The sequence below is a fragment of the Bubalus kerabau genome, chromosome 2, assembly GCF_029407905.1.
Source record: "Bubalus kerabau isolate K-KA32 ecotype Philippines breed swamp buffalo chromosome 2, PCC_UOA_SB_1v2, whole genome shotgun sequence".
Taxonomy (NCBI): domain Eukaryota; kingdom Metazoa; phylum Chordata; class Mammalia; order Artiodactyla; family Bovidae; genus Bubalus; species Bubalus kerabau.
The window spans coordinates 103,688,619-103,700,652 of NC_073625.1; the positions used below are offsets into that span (position 1 = coordinate 103,688,619).

Below are 12,034 nucleotides of genomic sequence, written 5' to 3' on the forward strand. Positions count from 1 at the left end.
TCAACTAGGCAGATTTTGAGTCTGTGGAATATAAAAAAGGTCATTGAGAGCTCCCACAAAAGAAAATGCACGAGTTCTGATAGCTGTGGACGTTGGAGGCAAGAACACGTACAAGGACCAGATTAGAATCTGAGCTGCCCTCACAGCAGGCCCAGAGATCAGCACAGCGTTAAAGGGCATCCTAGGGAGGCGAGGTGAACCGCGACTCCCAGTGAGGGAAAGTACTCTGACAGCAGTGACTCAAGAAAAACATTTATTCTTATGTTTTGACTTGTTCTGTAGATTCTTCTGGATTTTTCCCCCTCCCGCTGTTGTAGCTGTCAATTTTTATTGGCACTATGAAATCTAAGCTTTTGAGCCTTTTTTCCCCCTTAAGTCACATTTTTTATTGCTGTTATAAACCTCTGCCTCTATATTGGGCTTTTGCAGTTAGGTGAGTTCTTTTTTAATTTTAATTTTTTAAACCTATTATTATTTTTCTACATTTATTCCTCCGTTTGCTTTTCCTACTGTTCTTTCCCCCTTGCAGTTAACCTTTAATATATAAAATCTTCTTTATCTATGTCTATTTAACTTTGCATACCTATTTTTTCTTTCTTTTCCTTCTGTACTTTAGTCTCAACATATTTGTTAGTTTTCTACATATTTGTTAGTTTTCATTGCTTTCTATCCTAATTGGCACCTTGCTTTAGTTCTGTTTTCCAGTTTGTGCTTTATAAAGTTTTGTTCTGATAGATATAATTTTTGGTTCCCTTTGTTCACCAGGTCAATCTACTGTACTTTATTTTTGTTGGACTGTTTTGAATTTGCTTATGGGTGTATATATACATGTGTATACCCAGTCACACTTTTAATAGTCATTATAAACCTCTGCCTCTACATTGGGCCTTTGAAGTTTTGTGGAGTTTTCCTTTTCTTTCTTTTCTCTTTCTTCTTCTGTATTTTTTCTTTTCTCTATTTCATAATTATAATTTTCTTAAATCTGTTATACTTTCTACTTTTCTTCCTTTGTTTGCCTTTCCTACTGTTCTTTTCCCCTTGCAGTTAATCTTCAATATATATAAATCGTCTTCATCTACCTCTATTTAACATTGCATAGCTACTCTCTTTCCTGTCTTTCTTTCCTCTCAACGTATTTGTTACTATTATTTTCATTGCTTTATTCCCAACTGGCACCTTGCTTTAGTTTTGTTTTCCAGTTTGTGCTTTAGCTAGTGTTGTTCTTAACTGGTACATATAACCTTTGATTTCCCAAGTTCACTGGGTCAATCTGTTGTACTTTATTTTGTTGGACTGTTTTGACTTTGCTCATGGGTATATATGTATGTGAGTATATACCATTATTTTAAGTATTATTTGCCTGATTTTATAACTGCCATTTGTCTGAGGTTCATCTTTGGTTTCTCATCTTGGATATTTGTTCTAATCTTACTTAATGCCATAACAAACCACTTGTGCAATCTTCTCTCCTGACCAGAGATCAAATCCTGAGCCTTTGGAGTGGGAGCACTGACTCCAAGACCCTAGATTACCAGAGAACTAACCCTAGGGAGTATCAAATAGTGAGAACTCCCATAAAGGAAATCATCTGAATACAAGACCCAGCATCACCCAACCACCAGTAGCACCCTGTGCAGGACGCCTCATCTAAACAAACAAAACAAAAATACAGTCATCAGCAGACAGGATTATCACTTCACTCAGCCTTGTACATCAGAGGAATAACAAACAAATAAACAAACACTCAGCACAAATCTCACCCTATAAGAAGCTTATACAAACCACTAGACCAACCTTAGAGGGCAGAAACCAAAAGGAAGAAAGAATTCAACCTTGAAGCATGGGAAAGAGAGACCTCAAACACAGTAAGTTAAAAAAAAAAGAAAGAAACAGCAGAGAAATGCTACACAAATGAAGGAACAAATCAGAAACACAGAAGTACAAATAAATGAAGAGAAAATAGGCAAACTACCTGAAAAGAATTCAGAATAATGATAGTAAGATGACCAAAAACCTTGGAAACAAAATGGAAAAAACGCAAGAATCAACTAACAAAGACCTAGAATTAAAGAAGAAACATACAGAGACAAACAACACAATTACTGAAATTGAAAATACTCTAGAAGGAATCAATGGCAGAATATCTGAAGCAGAAGAACGAATCAGTGAGCTGGAAGATAAAATGGTGGAAATAACTTTTGAAGGGCAAAATAAAATAGAATGAGAAGAACTGAAGACAGTCTCAGAGACCTCTGGGACCATATCACATGTACAAACATTCGAATTACAGGGGTCCCAGAAGAGAAAAAGAAAGGGTATGAGAAAATTTTTGAAGAAATTATAGTTGAAAATTTTCCCAACATGGAAAAGGAAATAATCAAGTCCAAGAGGTACAAAGAATCCCATACAGGATAAACCCAAGGAGAAACACACCAAGACACATACTAATCAAATTAACAAAGACTAGACACAAAGAAAGAATACTTAAAGCAGCAAGGGAGAAGCAACAAGTAATATACGAGGGAAACCCCATACGTTTAACAGCTGATCTTTCAGCAGAAACTGCAGGCCAGAAGGAATGGCAGGATATATTTAAAGCAATGAGAGGAACATCTACAACCAAGATTACTGTACCTGGCAAGGACCTCATTCAAAATTGATGGAGAAATAAAAAGCTTTTCTGACAAGCAAAAGTTAAGAGAATTCAGTACCAACAACCAGCTTTACAACAAACGTTCAACGGATTTATACAGTCAAGGAACACAAGAGAAGAAAAAAGATCTACAAGATCAACCCCAAACAGTTAAGAAAATGGCAATAGGAACATACATATCAATAATTACTTTAAATGTAAATGGATTAAATGCTCCAACCAAAAGACACAGATGGCGGAATGGATACAAAAACAAGACCCATATACAGGCTGTCTACAAGAAACCCACTTCAGACCTAAGGACACATATAGACTGAAAGTGAGAGAATGGAAAAATACATTCCATGCAAATGGGAAGTAAAAGAAAGCTGGAGTAGCAATTCTCATATCAGACAAAATAGACCTTAAAATAAAGCGATAAGGAAGGACACTACATAATGATCAAAGGATCAATCTAAAAGGAAGACATAACAATTCTAAAAATCTATGCACCCAACATAGGAACACCTCAATATGTAAGATAAATACTAACAAACATAAAAGGAGAAATTGACAGTAACACAATAATAGTAGGAGACTTTAACACCCCACTCACACCAATAGACAGATCATTACAACAGAAAATTAATAAGGAAACACAAGTCTTAAATGATACATTAGATGAGATGGACCTCAATGATATCTTCAGGACATTCCATCCAAATGCAGAAGAATACACCTTCCTCTCAAGTGCACAAGGAACATTCTCCAGGATAGACCACATCTTGGGTCACAAATCAAACCTCAGTAAATTTAAGAAAATTGAAATCATATCAAGCATCTTCTCCAACCACAATGCTATGAAACTAGATATCAATTACAAGAAAAAAAGTGTAAGAAACACAAACACATGGAGATTAAACAACACATTTCTAAATAACCAACATGTTCCTGAAGAAATTAAAAGGGAAACCAAAATATTTCTAGAAACAAATGACAATGAAAACACAACTCAAAACCTAGGGGATACAGCAAAAGCAGTTCTAAGAGGGAAGTTTATAGCAATACAATCCTACCTCAAGAAACACAAAAAACCAAACAGACAACCTAACTTTACACCTAGAACAACTGAAAACAGTAAAACAACCGAAAACAGAAGAACAAAAAACCCCCAAAATTAGTAGAAGGAAAGAAATCATAAAGATCCCAGCAGAAATAAATGACAAAGAAATGAAAGAAATAACAGTAAAGATTAATAAAACTAAAAGCTGGTTCTTTGAGAAGATAAACAAAATTGACAAACCTTTAGCCAGACTCATCCAGAACAAAAGAGAGAAGAATCAAATCAACAAAATTACAAATGAAAAAGAAGTTACAACACACAATGAAGAAATACAAAGGACTATGAGAGATTATTATGAACAATTATATGGCAATAAAATGGATAGCCTGGAAGAAACGGACAGGTTCTTAGAAAAGTTCAATCTTCCAAGACTGAACCAGGAAGAAATAGAAATTATGAACCCAATTGCAAGCACTGAAATTGAAGCTGTGATCAAAAATCTCACAAAAAACAAAAGCCCGGGACCAGATGGCTTCACAGGAGAATTCTATCAAACATTCAGAGACGAGCTAATGCCTCTTCTTCTAAAACTCTTTCAAAAAATCCAGAGGAAGGAACACTTCCAAACTCACTCTACAGGGCCACCATCATCCTGATACCAAAACTAGGCAAAGACAACACGAAAAGAGAAAACTACAGGCCAATATCACTGATGAACAGAGATGCAAAAATCCTCAACAAAATTTTAGCAAACAATTCAGCAACACACCAAAAAGCTCATACACCATGATCAAGTTGGGTTTATTCCAGGAATGCAAGGATTCTTCAATACACGCAAATCACTCAATGTGATACACCACATTAACAAATTTAAAGATAAAAACCGTATCATCATCTCAATAGATGCAGAAAAAGCCTTTGACACAAAATTCAGCACCCATTTATGATTAAAACTCTTCAAAAAATGGGCACAGAAGGAACCCACCTCAACACAGTAAAGGCCATATATGATAAGCCTACAGCAAACATTATGCTCAATAGTGAAAAACTGAAAGCTTTCCCCCTAAGATCAGGAACAAGATAAGTGTCCACTTTCGTCACTACTATTCAACATGGTTCTGGAATTCCTAACTAAAGCAGTCAGAGAAGGAAAAGAAATAAAAGGAATCCTGATCAGAAAAGAAGTAAAGCTGTCACTGTTTGCAGATGACATGATACTATACATAGAAAACCCTAAAGACAGTATCAGAAAATTACTAGAGCTAATCAGTGAATTTAACAAAGTTGCAGGATACAAAATCAATACACAGAAATCACTTGCATTTCTATATACTAACATGAAAAATGAGAAAGAAAAATTAAAGAATCAATCCATTCAGCACTGCAACAAAAAGAATTAAAATATTTAGGAATAAACTTACCTAAGGAGACAAAAAAAAATGTACACAGAAAATTATAAGATGCTGATGAAAAGAACCCAATCAAAAAGAGGGAAAAAGACCTAAACAGACGTTTCTCCAAAGAAGACATACAGATGACTAACAAACACATGAAAAGATGCTCAACATCACTCATTATTAGAGAAATGCAAATCAAAACCACAATGAGATATCTCCTCACACCAGTCAGAATGGCCATCATCAAAAAGTCTACAAACAATAAATGCTGGAGAGGGTGTGGAGAAAAGGGAATGCTCTTGCACTGTTGGTGAGAATGTAAACTGATACAGCCACTATGGAAGACAGTAAGGAGATTCCTTAAAAAACTAGGAATAAAACCACCATATGACCCCGCAATCCCACTCCTAGGCATATACCGAGGAAACCAGGGTTGAAAAAGCCACATGTATCCCACTGTTCACTGCAGCACTATTTACAATACCTAGAACATGGAAGCAAGCCCATCAACAGATGAATGGATAAAGCTGCGGTACATATACACAATGGAATATTACTCAGCCATAAAAGGAATGCATTTGAGTCAGTTCTGATGAGGTGGATGACCCTAGAAACTATTATACAGAGTGTAGTGAGTCAGAAAGAAAAAGATAAATATCATATTCTAACACACATATAAGGAATCTAGAAAAATGGTTCTGAAGAATTAATTTACAGAGCAGCAATGGAGAAACAGACATACAGAATAGATTTATGGACATGGGGAGAGGGGAGGAGAGGGTGAGATGTATGGAAAGAGTAACATGGAAACTTACATTACCATATATAAAACAGATAGCCAATGGGAATCTGCTGTATGGCTCAGGAACTCAAATAGGGGCTCTGTATAAACCTAGAGGGGTGGGATGGGGAGGGAGATTCAAAAGGGAGGGGATATATGTATACCTATGGCTGATTCATGTGGTGGTTTAACAGAAAACAACAAAATTCTGTAAAGCAATTATCCTTCAATAAAAAGGTAAATTAAAAAAAAAAGCTTAGTAAGTACTAAGGTGTTTTTTTTTTTTAATTATATATACAACATAATTCTTACCATTTTTGGTGACCAAAAATTGTTTGCCTGATGGTAGGTAAGCCTTCACTTTCAATTCTTCCCCTGTAGCCCTTTAAAAAGAGTTAAAAACACCAAAATACAAAAAATATTTTAAAAGGCAAAAACAGAAAATATCACATGTTAATCTCAACACCACACAACCCACACCCCTGAGAAAACTATTTTAGGATTGCTTTGGGAAGGATCCAAAAAGTGATGTATCTTGCGGCAATGAAGAGCATAGCAATAATATAAGTGAAATATATTTAAGTGAAATGTATTAAGAGACTGCAGACAGACCAAGAGAATTTAGATTAAATTAAAAAAAGAATAATATGGAACTATATTAAGCAACTATTATGTCTTCCTTGAAACAAAAATAATCTGAACCAGATTTTTAAAGTAGGGCTGAACATAAGACCAAGAGGAGGCAGAAAAATAGCTGCATGATGTTGCATAACAAAGTAGGTAGTTGACAAAATTCACATTCATACTCCTGTATTAAAACTGGAACTCAGAGATAAGATGCTTTGAATCACCAGATGATAATGCTGAGAATAATAATGACAGAAATAAACAATAAAACCTTTTATTGAGTGCTTCCTGGTAGCTCAGTTGATGAAGAATCTGTCTTTTGCAGTGCAAAAGACCCAGGTTTGATCCCTGGGTTAGGAAGATCCCCTGGAGAAGGAAATGGCAACCCACTCCACTATCCTTGCCTGGAAAATCCCATAGACAGAGGAGCCTGGTGGGCTGCAGTTCATGGGGCTGCAAATAGTCCAGCAGGACTGAGCAACTATATTTCTATTAAGTACAGGATCTAGAACTCCAAAATGCATTATTTTCATATAATCCCCAGAAATCTAAGAAGTGAATAATATTAATAGCCCCAGTTTATACATTAAACAAAAGCTTAAAGAAGTCACCTTGCCCACAGTCACAAAACCAGAAGGTATAAAGAAGCAAGGATCAAGTTACTCTGGGGCTCCTGCTCTTGAAGACTGCACCCTCTGTGGGTCAGAGCCAGGCATAACATCTCTGATTTGGGGGGCTACTCTGGAATATCTCACTAAGAAATTTCTTCAAAGATTATTCTGAGTTGACTCTTACTAGAACTGGTCAGAGCTGGGGTAGCATGTGGTATCTGTCACAAATATAAATTATTTGGAGTTCTGTTGCCTTAAGCTTCCATCTAAACTTCAAATCATAGATTTGAGCATAAGATAAAGCTAGGAAATGCCCCCCAAAAATCTGTCAGGCTTCTAGGATTTTTTAGACCATTCCCAAGTGTCAAACTCAACAATGAAACAGTAATGCCTGAAGTTCTGAGGGAAGATGATGTAATACAGTCATGATGGCACCTGTAAACATGAACATATAGCACAGAAATGGTTGGCTTCTAGCACAGATTTAAAATAAATTGTTCCTCTAGCCCCAACAGTTCAGTCAGAAGCATAAACACTGGAGTGTGATATAACTGAGTTCTAAGTTACAATAAAATTATTTCAACCATCATAATTCATGAAGTGGGAATTATAAATACTATCTGCTAAATGATGATTCTGTCCATGGATATCAACCCTTAAAACAATATCATAAATTATATAATTAGACAATTAAGGACTGCAACAATCAAATCTGAATAAAGAAAATGTATATCTATCACATATGTATTGAAGAAAATCCTTTAGTTCTTTTCCTGCAAAATGACTTATTATTTTAAATGTTATACACCTATTTGACTTGAAATATATATTGATATACTGTAGATCAGAATGTAACTAAATACAGTTTTAACAATTTAGAAGGTGGGGAAAAGTCTAAATCTGAGAGCTTCTATGATATGAACACAATTTAAAATATGGAACAGAAATATACACAGGAAAGACAAGACATAAAAGTAAATGAACCTGACATTTCAGCCTTTCTTGGTACACAGGAAACAATGTTCGAGAAGTAAAACTATTTTGGATGTGTTAAAATATAAAAAATAAAGGTAACAGAACAGGCCACAGATGAAAGAGAGCTCCAACTGTGATTTTAAATAGTTTACTTAAGCTCTTTAGAAAACATTATCAATTAGAACCTTGTTAATCCTAAAATCCCTGCTCCCCAATCAAAACTCTACCTTTCAACTACAACTGAAAAAGTGTCACTGGGGAAAAAAAAAATGTAACAAGTTGAACCACTCATATCCAAATAAGATAATAATTCCAAACAGTTCTAGCCTAAATAAAATAGTGTGCCAGTATTGGGATCACTTCTTCAGCTACTGCCAGGTGGCTTTATCATAAGTACTCAAAGTAATGAAACTAAATTTATTATTATTCAGATATTTTAAAGATACATTATAAGAACTGCTAAGTTGCTTAAATTATTTATAATTAAAAGAAAAGTTAATGAGAAAAACAAAAATTAGAAAAGTCTGTTACAGATAGATTTCCAATCAAGACTTTATTTGGTATGATGAATCTCTCAACTTTTGAGCTAAAATTCCTAAAATTGGGGAGAAACTTGAACTTCAAAGAAGTTCTTACGGTAAAGAAACATGAGAATCTGAAAAATTCTGTTATCTATTAATGTCATAAAAAATTCAATACTTTTTAATTTGAAAAATAATCAAAATTATTTAACTTTTGAAAATATTTTTTAAAGACCTACCACAAGAACTGACCTAAACACTATTAAAGGAAGGGAATACTGGCAAAGGAAGGCACTGATCTCAAAAATGTCCATCTCTTGTGTTAGCACAGCAAAACAAAACAGGTGTAATGTTCAATTTTTCTTTAGTTATTTCACTTTGAGTAATACTGGGGCACTATTTAAAAGAACAATCTACAAGAGGAAAATTAAACTGGTTATTCTAATTTTCACGCACCAATCTATTTGTAAACTGCCATAATCATGAAGTCATACCTTTTATGAACTTTTTTCTTCAATCAAGAGTACTTACCATTGCCATGTTGGACAGTGGTGGACTAAGTGATCTCCAGCTGCCACAAACTATTCAAGATTTAGAAGAAATATGAAAAAAAGGAAAAAAGAAAAACTGAACATCACTGAATGTAAGGTGGCAGAATACCAAAGGGATCATCTTGTGTAATCTTGTTACAAAATAGTCAGTTAAAATGTAAACAGCACCAACATGCTCTACAGCCTGAAGATTTATTTTTGAATATGTATTAAAACTACAAATTTTAACACTCAAAAAAGTCCAAATTAATCTTGGTAGAGAAAATATTGAGTGCTACTAATTTTTTATTCAATTTTAATCACCGGATGAGATAATGCCAAATGCATACAGCATCATGAAATGAATAAAAGTAATACAACAGTATTTTAAAACACCAAAACCACTTTATGGGTGAATAAAATGAAGAGAGATTCTTGCTAACAGTTGAAAACTCAATGAAGATCTTTGAAAAAATTACCAAATAAACACAGTTCTATGATGAAAGAATAGTTTATTACCTCATAGTGTACAGCTTTTCTTCCTCATTTTTAAAAAAAATTTAAGTAACATAATTTTGAAAGCTTTTTCACACTGTTAAAGCAATCATTAATAAAAGAGAGAAATGTACTGCCAACCAATGGGGAAAAGTTAGAAGCTTTTGAATTGAATTGGAAAACAACATGACAATTAAGAAATTGAATCCTAACAAATCTTGGACTTTCTGGTCAGGCTGAATATTGTACAAGTTTTTGTTTTTCTTCAAAAATGAAAAACAGACTCAGGAAGAAATAGTTTAACCTTCTGAAAATTTCCATTTTACGTGAGCATGGACTGATCTTAATTGCAAGACAGAAATTCTGCTTATTCTTAAAAGCATAAAATGAGTCTGTTAAGCATAACTGCAGTGTCCTGACTCAAGCAATACGCACACTTTCCCAATTCTATTTCACAACAACAGTTCTAACTTAAAATCATGTAGTGTTCATGTTTATCACATAGCAAAAAAATTACATTATCTTTAATCTTCTAATGCCTTTCTGTGAAAAGTATATATATATGTGTGATATCCTATTTTAATTTGAGAGTAAAACTTAAGAATTCTGTGAGTAACTTCTAAGAAGATAGATTAACAAGATTTAACAACATACTCTCAACAGCAACTTTACAAAATGTTTCTACTCTTTTATTTAAAGAATTTATTGACTATTTAAAGTTATTAGGTAAAGACAAAAACCCAAATGAAAGCAATACTCTCTTCCCCAAGTTTTATGCATTTTGGGTCACTGCAACCAGATGCTACGTAACAACTCTGTGGTTATCAGGAATTAATTCATCACTAACACAAAAGTATTAACAAAATGCAAGCAAAACAAAGAATTAAAAATTTTAAAATTCTTTAATAATATTGCTTTGAGGTCACAAGACTCTAGTATTTATTCCCTAGCACCTCTGGTGACATCTATTGAAAAAATAACAAAAACACTGTAAGATAAGGAAAACTATAAAAGAACATAGCACCACAATGATATTTAGCATATGGTACTCTTGCTCTCGTTAGCAGTGGCCATTATTTTTATTACGTGCTTCCTATGTTCAAATGAAAGACTCAAATTTCTAAATTCTCAGTACTGCTTACTCTTAATGATTAAACACTGGATAACTCTAACAAGATGGAATTAATGTGAACATTCTGATAAGCAGCTTTATTCTTCACGCTATCCTTTATTACTAGTACTCTACTTACTCAAGCCATATACATGTTGTACAATAAAGTATTTTTAGTCCAAAAAGTACCATATTAGTGCTTGTCCCTTGTTTTAAACACAATACTTCCACATCTCTCAATGAAAACAAAAAGACAGCTAAATGCTGACAGCCAGAAGCCCAGAAACAGTAAGAGGAAACAACTGAACAGATCAAATCAGTATAGTATTTCCATCAAACCAGTCAATCCTAAACGAAATCAATCCTGAATATTCATTGGAAGGACTGATGCTGAAACTCCAATACTCTGGCCACCTGAGCAAAGAGCTGACTCATTGAAAAAGACCCCGATGTTGGGAAAGATTGAGGGGAGGAAGAGGAGGGGGTGGCAGAGAATGAGATGGTTAGGTAACACCATTGACTCAATGGACATGAGTTTGAGCAAACTCTAGGAGACAGTAAAGGACAGGGAAGCCTGGAATGCTGGAGTTTATGGAGTCACAAAGAGCTGGACACGACTTAGCAACTGAACAACGACAAAGCATTTTATGTCTTCTGATCTTCTTCCTTCTTCTTCCTCTAGGCTCATTCTAAATTACATCCTATAATTGTGCTCTATTCTCAATCCAGGATTATGTGGTTGGTACCCAACTGAGCTAGTTTTTGCTGTGCATTTGTTTAAAAAGGGGGAAATTTATAACTCACTTCATGATACAATTAAGTGCATTGTAGGATTAGTAGCTGTTTTAAAACAGCTTAATCCTATTCAATAACCACAGGCTTGCATCTCTAACTCCAGCTATCCATTCATCAATGTCACTTTCACATAGAGGAGATAAAGCCAAAAAATATAAGAAAAACAGCATACATTCATCTCTGCTCTTTATTTCAGACACTGAGTTTTAAGCCTCATGTCTAAATTATACCTGGCAAGAACATTAATACTATCCTTAAGCTCAAAACTTAGTTTTACTTGGCATTCAAGGTATTAAACTTATGATGTCTAAGGCAGACAGGTCCTTTAGAGAATGTCAAGACAAAACTCATCTTGAAATGAGGAAACATGAGGCCTGTGCCTAGATAGCTTGATTTGTCCAAGTCAGAATAGGAGACATAAGAGAAATGGGTCCAGAAGGCAGGTCTTCCAGGTTTTGTCAGTACCACTATGTGTTTTCACTAAAAATAAAGACAA

The 12,034-nt window shown here is 34.5% G+C and overlaps 1 protein-coding gene across 1 annotated transcript in view; it reads right to left on the reverse strand.

The window, feature by feature from the left end:
- Positions 1 to 12,034, reverse strand: part of ATG3 (autophagy related 3) — a 35,266-nt gene that overhangs the window by 18,902 nt on the left and 4,330 nt on the right. The window contains exons 3-4 of the mRNA XM_055568152.1: positions 9,139 to 9,188; positions 6,186 to 6,256 (exon numbers count right to left, since the gene is read on the reverse strand). Of these exons, the coding sequence (XP_055424127.1) occupies positions 6,186 to 6,256; positions 9,139 to 9,188 (121 nt within the window). The remainder of the gene's footprint in view (positions 1 to 6,185; positions 6,257 to 9,138; positions 9,189 to 12,034) is intronic.